Consider the following 25,663-nt stretch of genomic DNA (forward strand, 5'->3'; position numbering starts at 1 on the left):
GTTGGAGGAAGCAACTAAATGGAGGAAGTGACTAAGAAACAGATAAGTAAATTGTCCACTTATTATTCCTTCTTTTATAGTAAAAAAAACTAAATTTCCCTGAAAAGCATGACCAAAACTGAAAGTTCAGTTACCATTTACTTATTTAATTCATTGTGAAACTATTAGATTTTTCTTTCTTCCATAGAAAATTATATATACAATTGTAATGAAGTTATACCAAATGGCAACTACAGCTTTCAAGCCTCAAAAGATGTCCTTTGATAGCTTTGGGTGAGAAAAAGACATCATTTTATATAGTGAAATCTGCCCTAATTCTTTATTCTTGTTCTTAAGAGTCTATGATAGAAGCTGTGATGAAACTGAACTGAATCAAATGATTAATGGAAAAGTTTTGACTTGAGAATAACTTCTTAGAACAATAAGTAAGGTGAAACGTGCTCAGGACGACATGAGGATGAGTAAATGTTGACCCAATTTTCATTTCAGATGAATTGTTACTCACTTTCGTTTGGGTTGTCTGATAGATTCATATGTTTCTGGTATTCGAGTAGATTTATGTTTTTCTTCTCCTTTATCAGGACTCATCTATCTGTCTTGTGATGGTGTAAGCATGATGATTTATTTGTGTAAACGTGGTTTTCGAGAGGACTAATGCATTCTATCAACAAACCTTCCTGTAAGCAGCAAGCTTCGATGAACAAATTCTGCTGAAATCCGCATTAATGTTGAAAATATACAAAAAAAATCAAAAAACAAAACAGCAGAGCTTTTGAGATGGCTGTCAAAACACTTTAGCATGTGGGAAAATGGCTGAAGTCCAGCGTCTGGAAGTGTTTATCTGGTGCACAGAGAATGTCTGCTAGATGTATTTTTCAGGAAGCTCCTCTGATTGATTTTTTTTTTGCCTTGTTTAGGGGATCTGGTGTCTGGAGGGAAGGTCCTGAGGTATTCCTGTGGTTCAGGTTTAGCTGCCTTTCCTTGTATAGCAGCTCACTTGAGAGGTTTTAATAGAAGACATGTGTGGCAACAAGACATATTGACCTCTGAGGTCAGAAAGCGAACACCTGCTCTACGGCTCCAGATTATAGTTTCTTAACACGTTTGGCCACGGCTTAGAAAGGTTTTCTCCATTGCCTCTCTTTAGCGTTTCTATGTATTTAGACTGTCAAGAAACATTAACTTGAGCTTTTGATGAAACAGACAGGCTGTGAAAATCCAAGCTGCGCTTTTTCTGTCACCTCACTTTGGGTAAAATCCTGAAAACAACCGCAACCTGTTTACGAAGTGTCACGTTTAACATTCCCCAGATGTTTGGGAACATTTGGAGCATTGAATATTACTCTTCAGACCCCCAATCCTTATTTAGCCCTCTCTTTTGGGCTGTTGGAGTGCTTAGAGTCACCAGTTTGCGGTAGGGAAATTGATAAAGTATGAACATCTAGGTTTTACTTGAAACTGGAGGAGTGTTGGTTTTTGCCGTAAAGCCTTGGCATCCTTCACTGCAGTAGCTTTTTGGCTCGGTTCACAGCAGCCACAGTGCTAGAAATGTGCTATCAATTTCCAGCCATGGGGCCGGTGAATTTAAGACCCTCGATGCAAAGACGTCATGAGCTTATTTGGTATACGGCTACACTATAATCCTCCCATATATTTGCTTTTTTCGTTTTGCAGAGGACCGTTCTGTTGTGTATCATATTTTACACTAGTCATGTCCGCCGTGACAAACAAGCCAAAGTGATTTTCCATGGTAAAAGCGATCCAAATATTTACTAGACGAGGCTCTTCCACCACGTGCAGGACTCCCGAAATGAACATATCATTTTAAGCTGCCATTCTTTATAAGGATTCAAACAATGTCGGCTGTATTTAGATTCACATTAAGGTCAGTAGTTACAATATCATTATTTATAGGGGACACAATGGAGAAATATCAATAAACATTAATAGCTCTTCAAAAGCCTCCATCATTTTTTTGTTCAGTTGTACTCTTAATGAAACGTTGCCATCATTTACTTAATTTGTTATCATTTACTTTCCACTCACGTCATTTTAAATTTGTATTATTGTTGTTTATGCTCTGTGGAATAATAAAAAAGGTAACACTTGAGTATAGGGAGTGACTAATTCTCCCTATTAGTTGCTTATTAGCATGCCTATTACATATTGGCTGTCTATTAGTATAAAGCACAAATTCTGCACGACCGTATTCTTCATCCGTAATGTCAACCAATACCTAAACTTAACAATGAACTTACTAATTACTAATAAAAAGCAAATTAGTATTTATTTTAAGGTGAAAGTCATAGTAAATGGTTTGTTAATGGTGAGAATTGGACCTAAAATAGTTTTTTTGAAGAATCGTCATCCATCCTTTTTCATAACCACATCTTTCAGCTTTCTAAAAATGACAAAAATGCCAAGTCTTGAATTCCTCCTTTATTTGTGCAACAACAACAACATGTATTCATGTATTCTTTCCTTCATAATTCCCCCGAGAACATCTGAGACTGGATCATTAAATCATTTCAGCTTTGATTCAGGAGCAAATCATTCAGCTAGAACAATTTGTTTCCATGATTCGGTTTCAAATCTTAGACTTGTGTTCCATGGAAAACACGTTTAAAATGACACAAGCATGATTAAATGACCGAATCATGTTTTTTGGTGAGCTGTTCTTTTAAGTGCACCCACAGATCCCAAAACCGTATACACTGACTGAACTGATTATTCTATACTGATTAACTCTAGTAAAAAATACCAATCCAGCCCTAAGAGGAAAACTAGCAAGAGTGAGCTCAAATAAGGCTTACTCTGATTGAGATTTGTGGATGAAAGCAGTGGGCGTCCTTGAACGGCTCAGCCGAGTGTGTTACCACAGCTGCGCCAGTCCTGCTGAAATTCATTTCTGGACAAAAACACACAGAGGGACTTCTGACCCAAAGAGCTTTATCAGCAGTCAACAAATGTTTTTCACTCTTAAAATCAATAAGCTCTCACTGTGTGCCTTTTGAAGGTAGACCAGCACTCCTGCTTTTTTCTTTTTTTTTCTCAACGGAAAGATGTCAGCCAAACACATACTTAGGAAATCAGTCTCAGAAATGGCTCTTTTGAGTTAGTCACAGAAAAGTAACAACACTCTGTGACTACCGTCTATCTGTTTTATTAACTCTAATTTGGTGCTAACACGTACCTACCGTTTTTCATCATAAAATGAGACTGGTTTGGAAGCCGTGACGTGGTTGGGATATGAGTATTACCCGGGTGATGTGCTCCCAAAAAACCCAGCTGACCTAATCGTGTTGTTTTTGCCAACCGCGAAGGCAGCGGTTCTTCCAAGTGTTTTGTCAGAAAGAAGAATTCATTACATCTTATCTGGAGGGCTGCTTTAGTGCGTACTTCCCAGTGATTGTAATTTCCTTTGGCCCAAGGCCCAGCTGTGAACCTCCACTAGCAAAACTCCTGCCACTGAGGAGTGGACGTGTGATATTGTGAGATTACAGAGTGGCACCTCTTTTTAATTTAACTCCTGACTATTGTATGTTGGATGTCGCCCATTAGGGGTTCCAGAATCACCGGTGCTCCTGTTAATTAAAGCTTAGGCTGTGAAATAATAGAGGAGAATTCCCAGACCTTTGCCACTATGACCCAGGGCTTTTCCCTGTGAAGCCACATATTGCAGCACCAGAATTCTGATGATCAGGCACTCATTATATGTTGCCTCTGTCTGTCAGTCCTCAAGCAGCTGAGCATAAACAAATGAGCTGGAGTCATTTGATTACATTCTGTCTTTCTCTCACACATGGGCGTTTCTTTAACTGCAGACTCTTGAGGAAAGTGAATTCTCTTAGCACACACTTTCCACACCATTACTTGTCAGTGAAAGGATATATCAAGCATTACAGGAAAATGTTTTGTTTTTGCTCTGATTTTTTTTATTTCCTTCACATTTCAAGTTATGTTTTAATAGCATTCTGCCATGGAAATGGTTAAAATGGCAAAAAAAAAATAAAAAATACGAAACAAAAAAACTAATGGGTAGCTTTTATATGTCTTAAACGAACAAAATTTAATATTTCCATTATAGTAGCACCATTTCTTACATTTTTATTTTTTACTTTTTATTTAATTAATTGTATTTTCACTGAAATAATTAAATTGAATATGATGTGCAATACAAATATTATATAATAGATATTTAATTGAATGTTTTGTCTCATCTCAAGTACACTCTTCATTAACACTGTTGTTTTCATGGTAATCAAGTACAGTAATTTTTTTTTATATAAATATACATCAATATTATATATTCCTTCTCTTTGAAAATGTATGTGAATAGTTTTTGCTCTTTATATTTTAATAAATATAACTATTCAAATTTAAAATTAAAATAGTTTATTTCTTTTTAAGATTATTGCATTTTAATAAATTTTATTTTAATTTAATTAACTGGAATAGATATGATGTGCAATAAAAATGTAATTTACATTTAACTGAATGTTTTATTTCATATTATCTCAAGCATGTTCTTTTCTTGGTACACTGTTGTTTTCTTGGTAATATTTGATAAAATACATCAGTGCATTTGCTCTCTATGTTAATATATATTAATATTAAAATAGTTTATTCCATTATTTTTTAGATAACTGCATTTTAAAACTATAGTAATTAAAGATAAAGCTACATATCCATAAATGGATTTTACAAAGTGGTCAGAATAAATGATAAAGGCCTGGTAGAAAGCTGCAGTGGACCAAAACAATCCATAAAAGGGTTTTATTCTTTGCTTATGTCTTATCTTGCCTGGGGCAACAACGCTGATGCGTTGGTCAGATGTGTTTAGGTACTGGGTGAGGTGACTCATTACCGGTTTATATATGTGTTTTGGTGAGGCATGGGTGCTTCTTTGACGTCACATACAGTGAATGGTGTTTTAAAAACCCAGTGTCCCATTATGTTTGACCGTACATGGCAATCAATCACGTTCCACTCAACTGCAGACGTGTTTATACATTTGCTGCCCTTTACACTATACGCATTGTGTGGTCGTAATCTAAGCCCCATATGAACAAAAGGCAGATGGTAATCTGAGCTGGATTTATGTCTGTTTTGGTGTGACACACCGTATTTCTAGCCAGACGGAGCGTATACACATTTTGAGCACGTCTGCATGTCCGCGTCCTCATTACATGCACATGAGCCGCATTAACAGGAGTAAATATTTAGCTCTAGTTCAAGGACATTACTTTTAGATCAGGATGTGGGATAGTGATGTACAACTGATGATAAAAGCTTTCGGAAATTGAACACAGGTTTAAAATCTTTTCATGTTTGAGCATAAAATGTCATTTTTTTTTGTCATATTATGACTATCATGAGCTTTTGACAACGATGGTGCCAATCATGCTTCAACCAAAAAAATAAAATAAAACGACTAGTCGGCTCAATGTTTAAATGTTTTAAAACGATGCTCACCAAGGCTGCATTCATTTGATCAAAAATACAGTAAAAACTGCAATTTTGTGAAATTTTACATATTAAAATAACTGTTTTCTAAATTAAATAATAATTGAGGACCAAATCAGCATATTAGAGGGATTTCTGAAGGATCATGTGACTAAAGACCCAAGTAGTGACTGCTTAAAATTCAGCTTTGCATTAACAGGTTTTATTTTTATTATATATATATATATATATATATATATATATATATATATATATATGTATATGTATATATATATATATATATATATATATATATATATATATATATATATATATATATATATATATATATATATATATATATATATATATATATATATATATATATATTAAAATAGAATATAAAAATATTTTAAATTGAAAGAATATTTTTAAATATTGTGTTTTTACTGTACTTTCTTATCAAAGAATTGCAGGCTATATATATATATATATATATATATATATATATATATATATATATGTATATAACACACACACACACACACACACACACACACACACACACACGTACACACACACACACACACACACACACATTACTTGTAAAATAATGTAAAGATCTAGTTAGACATTGTGTATACTTTGATTGTGGCTCACTAATCCGTGAGTGATTTTGATTTATAGTTTTTCCATTGTCTTTTCAGATGTTTTATGACACATCCAGTGCAGAGGTTTCCACAGACAACAGACTCATGTTTGTCTGTCGTTTAGTGCAGAAGCCCGGTTCCTCTTATAAGGAAGCAAGTGTGTTCTGACACAGTGGAATCAGCATTGCATTTAAGCTCCGAGAGGTGTCTTTCAAACCTGCGTCCCCTCGGGGGTGGCTGACTCAGCCGCAGGAACTTTGTTTCTGTGCCATGAATTACCTCCAGGTGTTTTCCAATGAGGGCATCAAGATTTACAGTAATAGATTGTGAGCTTGTATCACGACTGTTTTCAGTCACTCACAGCCCCGTCTGGCTGATTCATAAGGCATGCTGTGTTTTTGTAGGAAGGTCGGTGTAGAGTCTCACTTGAGAACTGCCATTCATGTTTAAAAGGTGTAATTGTCTGAAGCCTTTCAAGATTCATTGATGAAAAATGTTAAGTTATATTAAGGCAGACGTCACAGTAAGCAGGTACTCTGATATACCAATACAATTGTATATTATATACATAATAAATATACACAGCAAACACACATATATTATATAAACCAAATTTTTTATTTTAGATGCGTTGCCCAGTTTTTTTTTTCTTTTTAAATGCTAAAAATGTATTGTTTTATTCATAAATGGTATGTTTTTTTTTCTAACTGATTGTAAAATGCCCTTGATTTTAGGAAAAGGTGCTATGAAAAATGTATGAAAATAAATAACAATAATAATTATTTTTAAATTAGTATAAAACGTATTATTAGAACTTATTAAATAGCTTATTATATAAGTTTAATTTAAGTTTACATTTTTAATGGTAAGATTTAAATGTTTTTATGTATTTCCATAAAATTTATTTGTTTCAAATAATTAATTTTAAAACATTAAAATGTTTTACAGTTTTTTTAATTAATTATTTAGCATGTTACTTACACTGTCATTATTTACACTGTATAATTTAATATATTTAAGATGTTTAATATTCACATTTTAATAAGTAGTGATTACCATGCTGGTTATCAATTTAACATTTATAAAATAAAGTTTTGCAACTATGATCCAGCCCCAAACCATTTTTAAAGTAAAAACAATCAGAAAACAAAGATGTTCTTTTGAGTTAGTGGAATGTTTGTTGGCATTCTGCTGGTGACAGTCTTTTGTCTTCTTTGTTTTTTTTTGATCCCACTACAGAAGCTACAGCCCACAAAGGTCTTCCCATGAGGCTTTGGGGCACATTGCTGATGTGTGTAATATTCAGTGGGCAGCAGACACTCAGCTGACACTAGATAATGTTCCATATCTCCCCCAGTGAATCACTTTTAATGATCACCTGCTTGTGATGTCACATTCTACTGTGGCTTCCCATCATGCCGAGGGGCGTTGCAGGAATTTGGATCAGTTTGGTTTCCCCCAGTCCATCCCTCCCTTTCTGTTTTCCCAGCAACACTCCAGAAGTTTCCAAAAGGAGTTTTTTCGCAGCAATGCCTCAGAAGAACCATATTTGGGTTCCCTAAAGAACCTTTCAGTCAACAGTTCTTAAAGGAACCATGTTTTGGTTGGTAAGAAGAACATTCAAGAACCTTGAAAGAAACCATAGATGTCTATAAAAAAATTGTGAGAAGTGTATGCTTGTACAGGAAGATTTTCCAAAAACAAAGTCGCCCCTCAAGCTATAAAACTCAAAGTTAAGGGAGTTGAAACATCCTGTAGTCTTTACTAGATGAGCTAAATTGAAGGTTTGGGAGACAGCTGGGATCAGTAGGGGGTTGATTACATCATGAGACGGCAAGAAAAGAAAGTCCCCCATTGCCAATGTCCTGCCACTTGTAGGGTGTCCGAAAGGGCAGTGCCAAGAGAGAAAGAGTGAGTTGTGATGGTTTAAGTGGAAGAGCGAAGAAAGCACGCGGAATCGAGGGGGGAGATGCTGGAAGGGGGCTCGGAATTAAGAACCAATGAGAGTTGGAGTAAATCAAAGAGAGAGGGAGTGAAAAATACAGGGGAGGGAAATAGGAAGTGAGAGGGAGGGAGAGAGAGAGAGAGAGAGAGAGAATGACAAAAGCTGAAGAGAAAGAAGCAGAAGAGGAGAGAGTTAGGAGAGAGCAGAAAAGATGGTTTGGGAAGAAGAAGTTCTGGATTAAATAACATTTAAGAACACATTTTTTTCAGGATGAAAGTCTCTCGTAAGTAAATCTACTACTTTATCGTATTTCACTGATCTGTTTTTCCACTCCGTTGTCAGCGCAATAAGCCTGATGGATTGATTTATTGCTCACTTTATCACTCTTGGACAATTCCCAGAATCCACACATCTGCGAAGCTTAACATTGTGACAAATTTAATAAAACAACACTTTATTCTTTATACTTTTTTTGCAGTTTCTTTGAGACGATTTTCTCTCAGAAATTGCTTCACAAATAATTACCTATGCCAGTTTGTTCATGGTATTAAGTTCCTAACGGGACAGCTTGCCAAAGTGCCAGCGTGTGCCATGGGTGACCTTGAGGGAAAACCGTATCCCTCCTCCTTTTACATAAGCTTATTCAATGAGGAAAGGAAGGTGTCTGTGTTTCTCACAGATTTAGTGGCACTCTGCTTTTAGCATTGTGTTACAGAGTTATTGTGGTGGTGGCAGTCATCGAACACTGCATGCAGTTTGGTTGCATTTAAAAGTGAGAGTTTCCCCTTCTGGCAGCGAGCCAGTAGCAGAGCTCATTATCCTTCCAGTTCCATAAGAAAGGACAATGATGGAAAAGAAATAGTAACTTTTAGGATAGTGTTACGGAATGCTGTGCGACGTGGAATTCCCAGCTTGGGTTTCGGGCTGCAGCTGTGGGACGTTGATAAGGATGCTCTACACTTTCAGTGTTACTGTAGAGTACAGGACATACAGTTGCCCTCAGCGCTCCTGGGAATGGATGCTTAGTCACAAAGGAGATTCCCTCACCTCCTGTTGAACCAGGTGAATGGCACTCAGTTACAGGCGCATAGTGCATACCACAAAGTGCTGTAGTGTACATATGATGAACAATTATCTGATATTTTGTGTGCCATTTTTGTGTCACTTCCACTATTTTGAAAGAAACTTGTTTACTCTTTTATGGGACTTTAGATGTGTTTTGATTTATAGATATGCAATATTTTGTTGACTCTGTTAGGGTTAGGGTTAGGGTTAGGGTTAGGGGTTTATAATTTGCGTTTTTATAATTTATAGTAATTTCACATATTGTTTGAATAAATGTTTTAGACAAGAACTGACATTTAAAGTTGGCTTAAGTTGGTATCCACAGAGCGGTTTTTGGTTGTTTTGATTATTATGTATGTTCAGTAGCAATTAAACGTTAGAGTTTAGGTCCTGTGGTTATTTTCAAAGTACATTTTTGTGATGCACTAAGTTCCAAATTGGCATTAGCTGAGAGAGAGAGTTTCTTTTATACATAAGAAAACATGAATCAAACGAAGGGCTGGTGAATCAGAATAAAATTGAACTGGTAAATTTGGGGTTAGTAGTAAACTAGTGCTTTTATTAAGTAACGTGCATTAAATGATCAAGTGACATTTAAAGATATTTATAATGATAGAAGAGATTTCTGTTTCAAATAAATACTTTTGAACATTATGTTCATTCAATGCATTTATTTAATTCATTAAACAGTGTTTGTGTTAAATATTTAGAGGAGAACCTTCTAAACCAACTCCATACAATCAAATTTTGTATTTTGAGTCGTATTATGGGCTTTTGAACCTCAAGGACATTTTATCTGCTAATATTTGCCCATATGTTTCCCTGTTACATGCAGTTGTTTAATTCTGTCAGATAAATAGCTTCCAGCTATAGTTTTGCCATTGGCTGAGAGCTTCATGACACTTATAAAGAACAATCTTATATCAACTGACGTCTGAAGCATTTAGTTCTTCTCATAGGAGCTGCTGAAGTGAACAAACTGTATTGTTCGGTAAAGGAGGTAACACAAAAGAGCGGTAATCTTAGTGGGGTGGAGGCTGCGCAGGAATTCTCACCACGGTTATCCCTGTTATTATCAATATGATGAATAGAAACCCAGGCAATTTGCTTTCTGACGCAGCCACTACTCTCTTGGTGTCTTTGAGCATGATTTGGATCGCCAAGCAGTTTGGTGTGAGGTTCAGGATGTATTGAGATTTGAGCTGTGCTGCTGCATCATTGTATTTACTGAGTTTAATAAGTGAAGGTGATCTAATGGAGTCACTGTATTGCTGAATCAGGTGAGAATAATTCAAATGGTTGTTAAAGATATATAGTTTTGGTGTTCAAAAAAAGATACTAGAATATTACTGTTAAAATGCATTAGTTGATATCTTCTGTATTTATTGAGTGACAAATTAATGAAACAGTCTCTACACTAGATTTTATGTGTTTAATGCATGTGTTTAAACCTGTTGGTTTGTGTCAACTAATGCATTTTTTTTTTGTCTGTGTGTTGTTGTCTCTGTGTACTGGAAGCTTATGTCACTAAAACAAATTCCTTGTATGCCCATATGCAATAAAGCTCTTTCTGATTCTGATTTTGATTCTTCTGATTTTTAGTTCCTCTCTCTGTTTCTTTCTCATCCTATTGAAACATCTTTAGCTTGAATGCTGGGGATTGTAAGGCACTATTTTCTGTAGAGTTGTAAAAGTGCTAATCAGCTTCATTGTAATTAAACTGATTGTGACTTATTAGATGGTATTAAAATAAGTACCAGGTTACATAAGGTGTCTTTTATTGCGATTTGTTGGCATTGAACTTGGGTTACTCAATAGATGGTTGAAATGCGATGCAAGCTTAAACAATGGAAAGTATGTGCTTATGGTATTTTATTGTTTTGTAAATATCAGATTTTACTGTTTCAAGTCTAAACACTGACTTAAATTACTCTCGCTGGCTGATGGTATTAAATTGTGTGTATTTTGCATAAATACGGTTAGAGCAACTTTGGAATTTTTTTTTTTTCATAGTTGTTCAGATAGTGATAACATCGACTTAGACTGCTAAAATTCCTTTCAAATAAATATAAATAACACAAATTAGACAATTATCGACACGTATGAGTGTTATAAACCAAATGTGGATTGTATAATGTTATTTTGACAAGAGATGTTTGCAGACTTTGGAATATTGGCTATTTTTAAGGAAACATGAGATTATTGGGTTGTTTTTCTCAGTAGAAATGGACACTTTTGCAAAAATTCCATTTGCTCTCTTTTATATCATTGTGGGCTCATTTGTGATTTTCTTTAAGTTTTTATATTTTCAAAGGGGATAATCTTGTGTTTTAATAGCCTGTGTTCTAAACCAGTTGTTTTGTTTAGCGGCCCCACAAATCATATTTATGAATGTTCCATGCCCTCCGGCAGATGATATTAATCACACTGTTTCCTAGCATTATTCCAAAGCTGACCACTAAGAGCTTCAGACATTCAGTCCTCAGACATTCTTGTACATTTTGTTAACTCTCCATAAGCTCCACGTCAGCTGACGTCTGCTGGGGATGTGTCACGTAAAAGGCTTTGGTTATATGAACGGGATCATGTTGCCAATATGTAACTGATCTCTTAATCCTGAAGATCTTGAGCTGTCCTCATTTTTATCATGTAGGATTACGAGCAGACTTTACAGGCTCACAGGGCTATGAGATAATCTTGTAACCTGGATGGTTCCTGACCTACAAGAATAACCTTGTTCATGCAGTGGCAGGAAAGGAAACTATGATAATTAAATCACAAAGAACTGATTACGTTATGTAATACCTTCTCACTCTTTTTCTGTCTCTCTCCGTCCCTCCCGTTCTTCCTGTCCAAGAGAACACAAGCGCTTCTAAAAATAGTTTTGAAGATAACTGTCTATGAAACAATTTGCTAGTGGTCCTCTTAGTTTCTTTACAATGTGCCCTTACTAGGATGCAAGTTTCCAAAGACATTTTGTCTGTCATACCGCAATTGCAAATATTTTTTAATCAGTATTATTGTTTTGTTTTACATTACAGTTATGCAAAACTTAAAACTTTGTTTAAAACTTCATATAATTTAAACTTAAATTAACTTATATCAGACCTATTAAACATAGAGATATAGCAAATGTCCGTGAAAAAAAAAAAAAACTTATTGCAATCTGGCCTTCTGTTATTTTCCTTTGTTTTTATATATATATTAAAGAGTTAGATTTATTTTATGAATCTGACAAGTGCGAACATTTTGTGTGTTGCAGAAATCGAGGCAAAGGAAGCTTGCGACTGGCTACGAGCGGCAGGATTCCCCCAGTACGCCCAGCTCTTTGAAGGTAATGCCTCACCACACCAGAACATAAACTTAGAAAACCTCACAAATCTTATCTCACCCAGCTGTAAAGCCACAGTTAAAACTGGTTTCTCGGGAGGCTCTGGTGCTCTCATTTAGATTTCGAAATGATCATATGATGTCGGTCAACTCACAAACTCAGCCTGATTTAGGGCAAACACAAGCTTTTAATGTGGGATGTTGTTTCTGATGTTGTTCGAGACAGAATCATGTTAATGGGCACTTATATGTCTGCCAGACCTCATCATGTTATGAGGCGCCGTGTAGGATTTAAATCAAACTACGCTTATCAATACATACATAAAACACGTGCATATACACCTATAAATTACTCGCATATACATGCATACTACTGAATGTTCAAAAATACATATATAAAATACACGTGAACACTAATATGAAATCGATACCAATACATATAATGTTAGCAATGTATGCATACACACTTGTGAATAACTTGCGTATACATATAAACTTGATCCGTGCATATACACCTATTAAACACTCGCACATACATATAAACTCGCTGCATACAAACACACCTTGCACATACATATAAACTTGATCCGTGCATATACACCTATTAAACACTCGCACATACATATAAACTTGATGAGCGCATACACATCCATAAAACACTCGCAATAACATTTACTAACGATACAGTTCAGATGAGAAAAACATATGCACTATTTGTGTACATACATTATATATATAATATATATATATATATATATATATATATGCGAGTGATTTCATATGTGGATGTGCGTGAATTTTCAGTATAAACGGAAGGCGTTTCAGTGTAAAAGGAAGTCGTTTAAGCGTGTACGGAAGTAACCTGTCTATACCGCATTTGCAATCATGGACCGTGATTGTACTACACCTGAACCAAATTTGCAATCATGGACAGGGATCTGTGTCATTCCTAATCGTTTGCTCAATCATTAAAAAAAAAAAGTTTTTAATAATACGAAAGCTGAATGTTTTTTTTTTTTTTAAATACACACATGAACTGGAATATTAAGATTCTTATTTATTATTTTTTTTGCCCAAAACTGATACATTTAGTAGATAAAATGTACTATATAGTTAAAAAAAATGGTTGTAGGTAAAATGTCTTTATACACGTTGTTTTTGTCTTTAATCATATACTGCATTGTGGTGCACTTTGAGATGAATTATCCACGGACCATGCTCTTTTTTTTTTTTTTTTTCACAATACCCTTTATTCACAAAACATGTTTTATTAGGTTGTGCTTGATTTGATTACCTTTGATTATCTTGATTTCAAAAGTGTGGATTTCAGGAACAGAATGTAGTAAAACTTTAAAACTGGTTAATAATACAACATTTGTATCAAACAAGGTTTTTTTTTTTGCATATGATGTTTAACTATTACACTGATAAAGTACACATCCACCATCCCCTGCATCAGATAATAAAAAACTAAAGTTAATTCTGAGAAGGTTTACCCATGTCTTCATGTATGTGTGCAATAGTGGCTCATATATAACTTGAGAATGAGTCTCCCCCATTAGAAGAGCTTCTGCAAACAAAATAACAGGTAGAAGTGCAAGTATCAAACTCTGCTGATTTGTAACATATACATTAATTACAAACAAACAAACAGCGTCTCCACATGAACTGTAGGCTCTCATGCACTTCCATGTGAAACCTTTTTTAAGGAGAAAAAAAGTTAAATAGTTGTTACTGCATACCAGTCTTTATAGTTCTTTATTGTCAATGACACCAAATATCTCAGACACTGAACATTTCATAACACTGGCGAGTTCAAGGACCATAATATCACACTCGCCAGCAGTAAGTTAAGTTTCGATCTAGAAAAAGGTGAGAATTTCACAATTTCACTTCTATGCAATATTCACGAAATACCTTCCAAGAAAATATACAAATTACACAGAGAGAGTAAAATGTACTGCCTCTAGTTAAAAAAAAATATAAAATGTGTCCCCAACTAAGTCCCAGTCCCAGTGAGCTTAGCCATTTTCAGAAATAAAACCCTTTGGCCAGGGGCGTAGCCATCTTTTCAGAAGTGAGGGGGACAGAAATATATATATACACACACACACACACATTACAATATAATATAAAACATTACAATAGAACATTTCTGCAATCTATAGCCTACCAGTCAACAGTTTTTTGAACGGTAAGATTTTTAATGTTTTTAAAGAAGTCTCTTCTGCTCACCAAGCCTGCATTTATTTGATGCAAAGTACAGCAGAAGTTGTAAAAGTCATTACTATTTAAAATAACTATTTTCTATTTTAAAATATTTTAAATGTAATTTATTCCTGTGATCAAAGGTGAATTACTCCAGTCTAGTGTCACATCCTTAAGAAATCAAATCATTCTAATATGCTGATTTGCTGATTATAAATATTTAAAACATGAGTACATTTTTTCAGCATTCTTTGATGAAAAGAAGGATCCAAAGATCAGCATTTATGTGAAATAAAAAGCCTTTGCAACATTATACAGTATATCATTCAAAAATATATATATATTTTTTGGAAAATAAGTTATAGATATGAATACTTTTATCTAGCAAGCTTTAAAATCTCAATAAATAACATTTTGAAATATATCCAAATAGAAAACAATTATTTTAAATAGTCTAGTAAAAATATTTCAGTTTACTGTTTTGCTGTAAGCTACTTTAGATCAAATAAATGCAGGCTTGGTGAACAGAAGAGACTTGACTGGTAGATACTATAGGCAACTTTATTCTCTAATTTCTAGCTTTTAATTTGCTTAGAAATCTATAATTGCTTGACAATAACAAAGAATATATATTTTTAATATACTACAAACACTTATTTATCACATAATAAGGAAGAATAGTTTCTATAAAGTAATAAATATGTCAATTAGCACTGTTTTGTTGATATACTGTATTTGTCACCTGCTGGAGAGATGACTTGAAAAACCATACATTGTCGCAATCGTATATTAATGTCTTCGTGTTTCCAAAAGTTTAAGTTCTTCTGTCAAAACATCTCTTTTCACACAGCGATAGCTGGACGCTGTTGCCCATATTAGGAGTTTCCTGCTATAACTTTCTTCGCGAGAGCCCGCTCCGGCTTCGAGGATGAATGAAACACACACTGCAGGAGTGTTTAGCGCTTCTGGGTCCGAATAAAATAGCAGGTCATGCGCAGACTATCCTGTCTCTTTGAGTTTAAATCTATATTTATTCACACCAGCTCTTGAAAACATCTATGCGAACACATTTGACTGAAAAAGTGCGGGGGACGAATTTCCATGATATTACAAGTGTGTGTGTGTGTGTGGGGGGGGGGGGGGGGGGGTGCACGTCCCCCGCGTAATCTACGCCCCTGCCTTTCGCACATGAGTTTAAAATATTCTAGCTGAGCCCCAGCGTGAGTTTATTTAGACGACCGTTATATTAGACTGTACCGCCTTAATGTTTCTATGGTTACGCGTCATGCTTGTCATGTGACAACACAGCCACGATAGATCTGCATGACACATGCATCCCTTTTATTTTATTTTTACTGTTTTATTTAAAATATTTGCAAACATACTCACTATATTATGAAATTATGATATCCCGATTCTGTGCAAATAGCTTGAACACTTTTATATCTATAATTCTGAAAATGGCTAAGCTCACTAGTGGGACCTTAGTTGGGAACACATTTTATATTTTTTAACTTTTTAGGCAGTTAAACTCTCTCTCTCTCTCTGTGTGTGTGTATGTAACTTGCATAGCATTTGGAAGGTATTTCGTGAAGATTGCATAGAAGTGAAATTCTCACCTTTTTCTAGATCGAAACTGCTGGTTACTTTACCACTGACTGACGAGTGTGATATCATGGTCCGTGAAATTCGCCGGCGGATGATCGCATCGTTTGCGGTGTTATTGATGCTTTGTATTCCAGGGCTCGAAGGCCGAGACAAAGTGCGCGATTCAGATTGTGTTTCTGACTGCAGGTGAGCAGGCAACACATTCGATTAAACTGATGGTAATTGATCCTATAATAGTGGGCGAAAAAAAGAACATTCCGCAAAATGCTTCAGGTGTAGCACAATCCAGTCCATGATTGCAAATGCGGTATAGACAGGTTACTTCCGTACACGCTTAAACGACTTCCTTTTAAACTGAAACGCCTTCCGTTTACACTGAAACGCCTTCCGTTTATACTGAAAATTCACGCACATCCACATATGAAATCACTCGCATATATATATGTACACATAATGCATGTTTTTCTCATCTGAACTGTATACGTTAGTAAATGTTATTGCGAGTGTTTTTTTGGATGGGTATGCGCTCATCAAGTTTATATGTATGTGCAAGTATGTGCAGGTGTGTTTGTATGCAGCGAGTTTATATGTATGTGCGAGTGTTTAATAGGTGTATATGCACGGATCAAGTTTATATGCATATGCGAGTGTCTGTAGGTGTATGCACGTGTCAAGTATATATGTATACGCAAGTTATTCACAAGTGTGTATGCATACATTGCTAACATTATATGTATTGGTATCGATTTCATATTAGTGTTCACGTGTATTTTATATATGTATTTTTGAACATCCAGTAGTATGCATGTATATGCGAGTAATTTATAGGTGTATATGCACGTGTTTTATGTATGTATTGATAAGCGTAGTTTGATTTAAATCCTACACGGCGCCTCATATCATGTTAAACTGCTTTCAAAAACATCTCATTTACTTAGACATTCATACCCCCAGATCTGAAATTTTCATCTGAAATGCTGAGAGGTACAGGTCACTGGTAAAACTGGTTCTGGTTAAGAGGTACTGCTTGAACATTCTAGACTATGACATCTTCAAAGAGAGACAGAGGTCATGGGAATCACCTTGCCACAGAAACACTGCCATTTCACTTGCCCTTGGCGAACGCTTTTGATCTTGGAGTGTTAGTCTTTGGAAAAAAAATTGTGTGAACGATCTGTTTCTTTTCTTTTTGTATTTCCTCTGGGAAATATAGTGGTCTGGGATTTATATATATATATATATATATATATATATATATATATATATATATATATATATATATATATATATATATATTTATATATATATATAGAGAGAGAGAGAGAGAGAGAGAGAGAGAGAGGAAAATTGAAGCATTTCCACATCTGAATATAATTTAATATAATATAATTGTTTTGTAAAGAATAATTACAATCATTACAAAAAATTAAGCCTTTGTTTAAATATATTTTTGACAAGAATTGAATTTGCAACCTATTACATAAGAAACATGGTGTCAGGTTATGCAACCCTTCCTTTGTTCATTTGTAATATTAATACTTTATTGTCGTCTCATCGCAGACATGGAATCAATGTGCAGAACAGACTCTTCCCATAATGGGTCTCTTCATAAGTGTTGTTATGGAATTTCCAGCAGTTTAAAACCAGAACACTGTGCCTTTCTCTGAATCTGTCTTTTTACGTTCCACAAAAGCAAAAAATATGATGAAACATTTAATTGTACCAATGGAATGTCAGCTTCCACAGGGTCTGGATTCAGTAACTCCATTACATAAGTTGGACACACTCTGTAGAAGACGTAATGGCTTCTCAAAGCCAAGCTCAGATTTAGGGGGGCAAACCCTGTCTCACTTTATTAGCATCTGGAAGTCTAAAACAAGTTAGCTACTCTCTTTGCCTTGGCTTTCGTTCTGGAAAGAATGTGTTGTCAGGGTTTTTTTTTAAGAGTGTGGGCGCCTGGATTCCTCTGTGTTTGCTGTGAACATGCAAGATTGGCCTATTAACGAATCAGAGGGAAATCATTACGGTACCTAACAGACATCTGTTTCTTTCCAGTGTTTGTCTATAATGAACTTGATTGTTGAAATGGGATATGCCTGTGTTTCTTTACAGATTCTCAATTTCCGATTGACATCTCCCCTGTGAAGAAAGACCATGACTTCTTAGACAAAGACCTTGTGGAACCTCTGTGTCGGTAAGGACTGAGACATCTTTGGTGTCTTCTGTGCTTCCTAAACAAATCAGTCTAAATCAATGACCAAGTCTTCTGAGAACCTAATAAACACCTGAAATCAGTCTCTAATCAAGAAGACAACTAACTCATTGAGAACATTTTGTACTGGGGAAATATAATGAGTTTAATCTACAAACTGTATTGAGTCAGTTGTTGCTTTAATCACAACATTATTTACTTCAGCCTTAGATTAAGACTGACATTAGAGAAATTACATCATATTTGAGCTTAATAGATGCAATACACAATGACAGCAATAAAAAATCTGACCTGTTATTATTACTAAAGACAATTGGATGATAATTAACTAATCATCAATAATAGAATTTCATTTAGAGCTCCAACCACTATATAAAAGATTTAGACTTGCAGTGGTTGAGGATGCAATGATAAATCAAACTAGGCTCTAAAAAGTCAATTTTTTCATTGTGTCGTGTTTGGCATTTCCAAATTAAGACCATCCAGTGACTTTGGTTTCCTTGGAGACTACCCCGGTAGGAGAACTTTGGGCGCGTACTCAAGTCGCTCTACTGTGACTCTAAACAACCCTTAAGCAACTCATCGAAATTCCAAACCTGTTTACTGTTTTGTGGGAAACAATGTCCGACATTCCCACCTCTCCCCCTGACTTCTCACTTTTCTACAGCGCCTGGAGGGGATCAACTCCGTAAACAATTCTAGCACGACATGCCCAGTAACAACACAGAGGACTTTGTTAGCTGTGGATGCTTGCAAGCACCAGTGACAAAGCTCACATCTTTAACCTTTCTTTGACGCTTTGCTCTCTACAATTTGCTGATAAAGACTCTAAATGCTAAATGTTTAGTTCACAAATCAAAGAGCATTTAATAAATGATTTGTCAGAAAGTCATTGTAGTAATCTTTATCAAAATTCGGGGTTCATGTGAAACCAAAAATTCAGTGGTCAATAACAATACAATTTCTAATACTAAAATAAAAACTAGCATGCTAGCAATGACACTTCTTAAAAAGTTAAATATTAAGTAAGGGTTAATGTACATCCAGCTGGTTGTTATTGCAGATTAACCCCTGACAGGGTGATCAGGATCTTACCTTCTAAGGATCTTGTATCACCCTGAAGGGCGTTATTCGATGTATATTATCCCGCTTATAAGAAGGCTACTTGCCACAGAAGGAAATAATTAAACACAAAATATTAATTTTAGTTGAAATATTTGAACACAAAGCTTCCGTGAACATAGCAGTTGCGAGCAAGCTGCATGTTCAAACTAGACAGACATTTAAGGGAAACAGTGCAGTCAAACCGCTTATTACACAATATTTTACCACATAATTAATTAAGGCAATAAAAAATTTAAGACGAAAATGTTTTAAAATCTTACCAGTTTATTAGTTATCTTATAATTCATTACAGCGTACAAAACAATCCTAGCAAAATGGCAGCAGCTGCATTTGTATGAAACGAGAGAGCGAGTCCGCCATACCAGGATGGCATATTTAAATAATTTTGAATCGAGTTTTAATATTTTATTAGCTAAACAAATGCAAAGCTTCCACCAAAAAAAAACCAAACAAACAAACAAAAAAAAAAACTGTTCCCTAGCAAGGGTACAGCGCCGACTTCAGTTACCCTGATGAGCCTGTGTTATCAGCTTTTACCGGTTGTTATCGAGGGATAACATACCTCGTAAAGTATATTCAACAGAAACAATGTAAAATATTATAATGGTGTCTTATCTCGCTGGAACCTGTTTTAAGCCGATTGTTCTCCATTGACTGCCGCCAGTGTCTTTCTGTTCTCTACATATTACGTCTTGACTGTATTCTGTTTTATATCTGAAGTCTTTGCTGTCACGGCATACACACAGACCACGGAGCAATATAAAGAGTCATAAAATGTCATGATTATTACATCACGAACAGTTTGGTTTCCATGCATACTTGAGTCACGCAGTGTGTTTCCCTTTATAGCATTTACAGCCTTTAATAAATCTTACCCACATGCTTTTGGATCAGGAAGAGACGTTCTTATTTCTTTTACTTTTTACTGAATATGTTGCAGTGTTGCTTCAAGACCTTTATTGTGAACAATTATAAGTGTAACTAATGCCCTGTAATTCAAATAGACTAGTTCAAGGAGAAACTGTAGCCCACGACTTTGTCAAAAGCTCAGAAAGCTGCTTTACTTTCATCCCAAATTCATTTTTCATATTTGACGGACCACGCAAGTGACTGAAAGAGAAAAACCTATTTCCAGGAGGTTTTGGGAATGGCTTCAAAGAAAGGCAGGCTCTTGTGTTTTCTGTGAATTTGAGGGGAAAAACAGGCCTCTCAGACCTGGAGGAGTGACTGTGTGGCAGCTGGAATCAACCACATTAGATGCTCTTGAGGGCCATTGAAAACCATGGCAACTGCAGCTCGCAAGCTTTCGCCAATTAAAAGCAAACTACCATGAGAGAGAGCAGGACATTGGCCAATTATTGTGCCTAATTAGGTTTGCTGCTCACCAGAGCTTAGTGTTGGATAGCAGGGGACATAGATCACATAGCTTGATTATATTAGAAAAACGGCCACAGAATGCTGTGCTCTGCTGATATTGTGTCCACATCACCACTGTATATATGCCATGGAAAATGATGCCAGTCGGAGGGAAAGGATTTTAAATTATTATCTATTTTTTTTCTCCCAGGCGACTGAATACATTAAACAAGTGTGCCTCTATGAAACTTGACGTGAACCTTCCTAAGAAAAAAGTAAGTGATCCATTATTTCTGTTTAACCTTCTGGGAATGTGTATTGTTCTAGTGATTTTGTGTTATAGCAGTTTTGCTGCTAGAATCAGAATGGTTTTCATGCCTACAAAGATGCTATATTGTAACTAGCACCAAATGCCATGTGTACTATCTCTATAGAACCACTATATTACTTTATTATCACAATTAAATTAAAATTAAATTTTAGCGTTTAGCAGACGCTTTTATCCAAACTGACTTACAGCGCATTCAGGCTAATAAATTTTACCTAACATGTGTTCCCTGGGAATCGAACGCAAGCTAATGCAATACTCTGTACTTGACCCACAGGAGCACTAAACTTGATATATGAGAACGCTACTAGCAATGCCTTTGTGTGAACTAATGTAACTGTTTACTCTCAGTATAGGATCTCTTTTTGTATCACCTAAAGATATTGAATAGAAACTGTGCTATATTACACTGGTTATGTAATAACTTAAGAGAGGAAGGAATGTGCCCTTTGAAAACATGAAAAACTAATTTGAGTCAATCTAAACTGTTACCTCTGGGGGTTTTGAATTGTGAGGAAGGAAAAAGGAAAAAAGAGACATTTCTCAAAGGATTGGGATGGTAGTCTTGGGTTGAATTGCTAATGTAATAAAAGATGTGGCAATAAAAATAAACTAATATTTATGTATTTCCTTGTTAACCTGCAGAGTGAAGACTCAGATGAAGATGACCTCTTTGCCATCAGTGACAAATGGACCTTTGAATGGAGCAGTCGCCGCTGGTCCAGGCTCCAAGACATCAATTGCCTGCTGAGGGGTGTGGAAAACAAGAATCCAGGGGAAAACTCTGCCCTTCGGACAACGACCAGCAGCGAGAGCATTCTGACAGACTTGAGTGAGCCGGAGATCTCTTCCATCCACAGCGAGAGCAGCGGCGGCAGTGGTGGTGTTCGTGCACACAGCGTGGAAGACTTGGACAGCTCGCACCGCACCTGCTCGGACTCTGCAGCCATGCCTGACCACACATCACTAGGTGTAGCCCATCTCTCTTCAGAACTTTCAAGCTACAGTTCGCTGCCTGTAAAGCATGGCAAACGAGGACGGACTCGTGCTAAGGAGTTCTTACGGCGCATGGAAGTTCTGCAGTCACGGGGTGCAATGGGTGGTGGAGGGAACAGGAGTCTTGTTATAAGTGCCCCAGTTCTCCAACAAGAACCCCAGGCTGTGAAAACTCTCCGCTGTGTGGAGATCATCAATGGAGACATGCGTCTAGCAGAGCCACTTTCCGACATGAGTTTGCCCTGCCAATCTAGCAGTGAAGGGAGCAGCAGCCAGTCCAGCGGGAGTGCCGTTAGCACGCCAAACATGAAGGAGCGCAATGTCCACCGGGCCGATCACAAGCGCAGTGGGATGTACCTGGAGGACTTGGATGTGTTCTCCAGTCTCATCCAGGGTAAGCGTGTGGCTGAGCAGAACCGACGCAATGAGTTCCGCTCTTACGAGGATCTGGTGGTGCATATCCCTAAGGATCACAAGCCTGGAACCTTTCCTAAAGCTCTGTCAATCGAGAGTCTTTCACCCTCAACGGCAACCTCCATCAACTGGCACTCGGCAAGCATTGACTCGGATGTCCAGCGTCCACCTTGCATCAAAGAACCTCGAACCATCACACAATGCAGCACCCGAGGCAGTCGGATCAGTATTTACGACAATGTACCCGGCTCGCATCTCTATGCCAGCACCGGTGACCTCATAGACTTGGAAAAGGAAGATCTTTTCCCACATTTGGATGATATTCTGCAGCATGTTAATGGCCTTCAACAGATTGTGGACCACTGGTCCAAGAATGTACTGCCCAACAGTGAAAATGCGGGAAAGGAGCGAGTTAATCTTGTTGACGAAAGGCAAGGCGACTTGCAATCATCCAGCCAGATCACATTGGATTTTGAGGGACACTCAGTGATGGAGGATCAGGCAACACCTAGTGATGTAGACAGGGATGGGGTGTCACTTAATGAAACAGAGTCAACAGGAATGAGGGAAAGGAGAGACTCTGGTGTTGGGGCTTCTCTTACCAGACCAAGACGGTAAGATTCAGGGCTAACAATGCTATTCTATATGTGTTGGATTCAGAAATATAAAGTTTGGATAGGATTGGTTGACTGGTTGAAATAGCACGTACGCTTGTGCATGTACACTTATGTTGTAGATTTAAATGCTGTTTTAGGTGGTTGTGCTCAAAGTCACTCAAACATTCACCCCAAGTTTCAATCCCTAACATGGTTCCCTGCTCTTTTTTTAGCTTGCGATGGCCAAGCTTCCAGATTTCCAACCGCCTCAGCCATTCGGTCGCCTCTCTCCAGATTACCAGCCAACCTGCGGCCCAGCTTAGCATGCTACAGAAATTTTCCTTGCTCCGACTGACTGCCATTATGGAGAAGTACTCCATGTCCAACAAACATGGCTGGACCTGGTAAGAATCTGTTGGAAAAATTAACAGATGCTATGAGATTTTATGTTATTGTTTTACTGTGGCTTAAAGCTCAGTTGGGACTAGCAGTAAATAAATGCTAGTAAACACGAATCCATTCCTCCTCTACTGGTCACTATTGTTACTGCACTCTGCAGTTAAAAACTTGTGATGAAAACTTCACTGTTCATTATTATTCAGTATTACAATTGTATTGATGACTTTACAACTCCCAAAACATAAAACACACACACACACACACACACACACACACAAGCTTGCGGAAACAGATGCTTAAATTGTATAAAAACCCCACACATATTTATTTTGTATCTCTCAGGTCTGTGCCAAAGTTTATGAAGAGGATGAAGGTTCCAGACTATAAGGAAAAGAATGTTTTCGGGGTTCCACTGATTGTGCATGTTCAACGTTTCGGTCAACCTTTACCTCTTGGTATCCAGCAGGCTTTGCGCTACCTCAGGAGCCAATGCCTCGATCAGGTTAGTCAATGAGAGTCATCAGATCAGCAGGACAACTGTATACAAATCTATAACAGTCTGAAAACAGTGTCATAATATTCTTTTAAATAAAGTAAATAAATGTTAATGTAGCGACCATTTTCCAATGTCCAATTTCTTATTGAAAATGTAAAAACAAATAGAAAATTCTCACTAGAAAATTCTCCCGTTTCTTAGGTGGGTCTGTTTCGCAAGTCAGGGGTGAAGTCTCGTATCCAAGCTCTCAGACAGATGAATGAGAATTCTCCAGATGATGTCAACTATGAAGACCAGTCTGCGTACGATGTGGCCGACATGGTCAAACAGTTCTTCAGGGATCTGCCTGAGCCACTTCTGACCAGCAAACTGGGCGAAACCTTCCTACACATTTACCAATGTAAGAAACACTTCTTAACTCCTCTCCTAAATCCATCTCATGAATTTAGGAAGAAGAAAGCACAAACTTCCTTTAGTCATCTGATCCTTGTTTCCTCTTTAGATGTGCCCAAAGAGCAGCGCTTACAAGCTGTGCAGGCAGCCATCATGCTGATGTCAGATGAAAACAGAGAGGTACTGCAAACACTGCTCTGCTTCCTGAGCGATGTCACTTCCTCCGTGCAAGAGAACCAAATGACACCCATGAACATCGCAGTGTGTCTGGCACCTTCACTTTTTCATCTCAACATCCTGAAGAAGGACAATCTTGCACCAAAGTAAATAACAGTCTACTTCTTTCAGTCTACTATGATATATATAAGGTTGATCCATCCACCCATCCAAAAATAAATTGTATATATATTGTACAATTTAAAGCAATGCTTTCAGCAATATTTTTTTTTAATAATTAATATGTTCTATATTATGTAAAATAAAATAAAAACAATTAAATAAAAAGTTTTCTAATCTGTCTACAGAGCTATGCAGATGCAGAAAAAGTATGCTACAGGGAGGCCAGACCAAAAGGACCTGAATGAAAACCTGGCTGCCACTCAGGGCCTTGCACACATGATCACAGAGTGCAACCGCTTGTTTGAGGTGAGAAACACATGCATCTATTTCAAATGATGATGATTTGACATACTTTCCTTCAAATACTGGACAACCACAAATTACAACCACAAATCTAATTTTCTGTTTTTATTTGCCTTTTCAATGATCTCTAAAGCAGCCTGTGCATTCTTTAATTTCCCTCAGATTCCACATGAAATGGTGACACAATCACAAAACTCCTATGTGGAGGCCGAGCTTCAGGCTCCCACAATAGAGGAGCTCTGCAAGGGGAAACATCAAGAGGACGAGGGGGAAGATGAAGGCTCTTGCCCTGCATTCATGGAGGCCAGGCTACAGGGTCTTCTCAAAGATTCACGGGAAAAGGCCAAAGGTTGGGTGTCCTGCCAGAGCACCGACAACACAGAGCTGTCCTATAAGAAGGTGCGGTTGGAAAATTCAGCACAACGGGACATAAACATTACAGATAATCTTAATAA

General features: G+C 36.8%; 1 protein-coding gene across 5 annotated transcripts in view; it reads left to right on the plus strand.

The window, feature by feature from the left end:
• The window catches only part of LOC113114780 (stAR-related lipid transfer protein 13-like), an 80,915-nt gene that overhangs the window by 52,928 nt on the left and 2,324 nt on the right, over positions 1-25,663 (plus strand). For 4 of the 5 annotated variants that reach the window (XM_026281776.1, XM_026281775.1, XM_026281779.1 and 1 more), the window contains 10 exons: positions 12,368-12,439; positions 18,364-18,445; positions 21,156-21,219; positions 21,918-23,296; positions 23,512-23,682; positions 24,020-24,179; positions 24,375-24,573; positions 24,676-24,889; positions 25,091-25,211; positions 25,371-25,607. In XM_026281776.1, coding sequence (XP_026137561.1) covers positions 12,368-12,439; positions 18,364-18,445; positions 21,156-21,219; positions 21,918-23,296; positions 23,512-23,682; positions 24,020-24,179; positions 24,375-24,573; positions 24,676-24,889; positions 25,091-25,211; positions 25,371-25,607 — 2,699 coding nt within the window. Of the gene's footprint in view, positions 1-8,198; positions 8,324-12,367; positions 12,440-18,363; positions 18,446-21,155; positions 21,220-21,917; positions 23,297-23,511; positions 23,683-24,019; positions 24,180-24,374; positions 24,574-24,675; positions 24,890-25,090; positions 25,212-25,370; positions 25,608-25,663 lie in introns of those variants that run through there. The other variant, XM_026281780.1, reaches the window with a different exon arrangement.

This window comes from Carassius auratus, chromosome 15, assembly GCF_003368295.1.
Source record: "Carassius auratus strain Wakin chromosome 15, ASM336829v1, whole genome shotgun sequence".
In the NCBI taxonomy this organism is placed as follows: domain Eukaryota; kingdom Metazoa; phylum Chordata; class Actinopteri; order Cypriniformes; family Cyprinidae; genus Carassius; species Carassius auratus.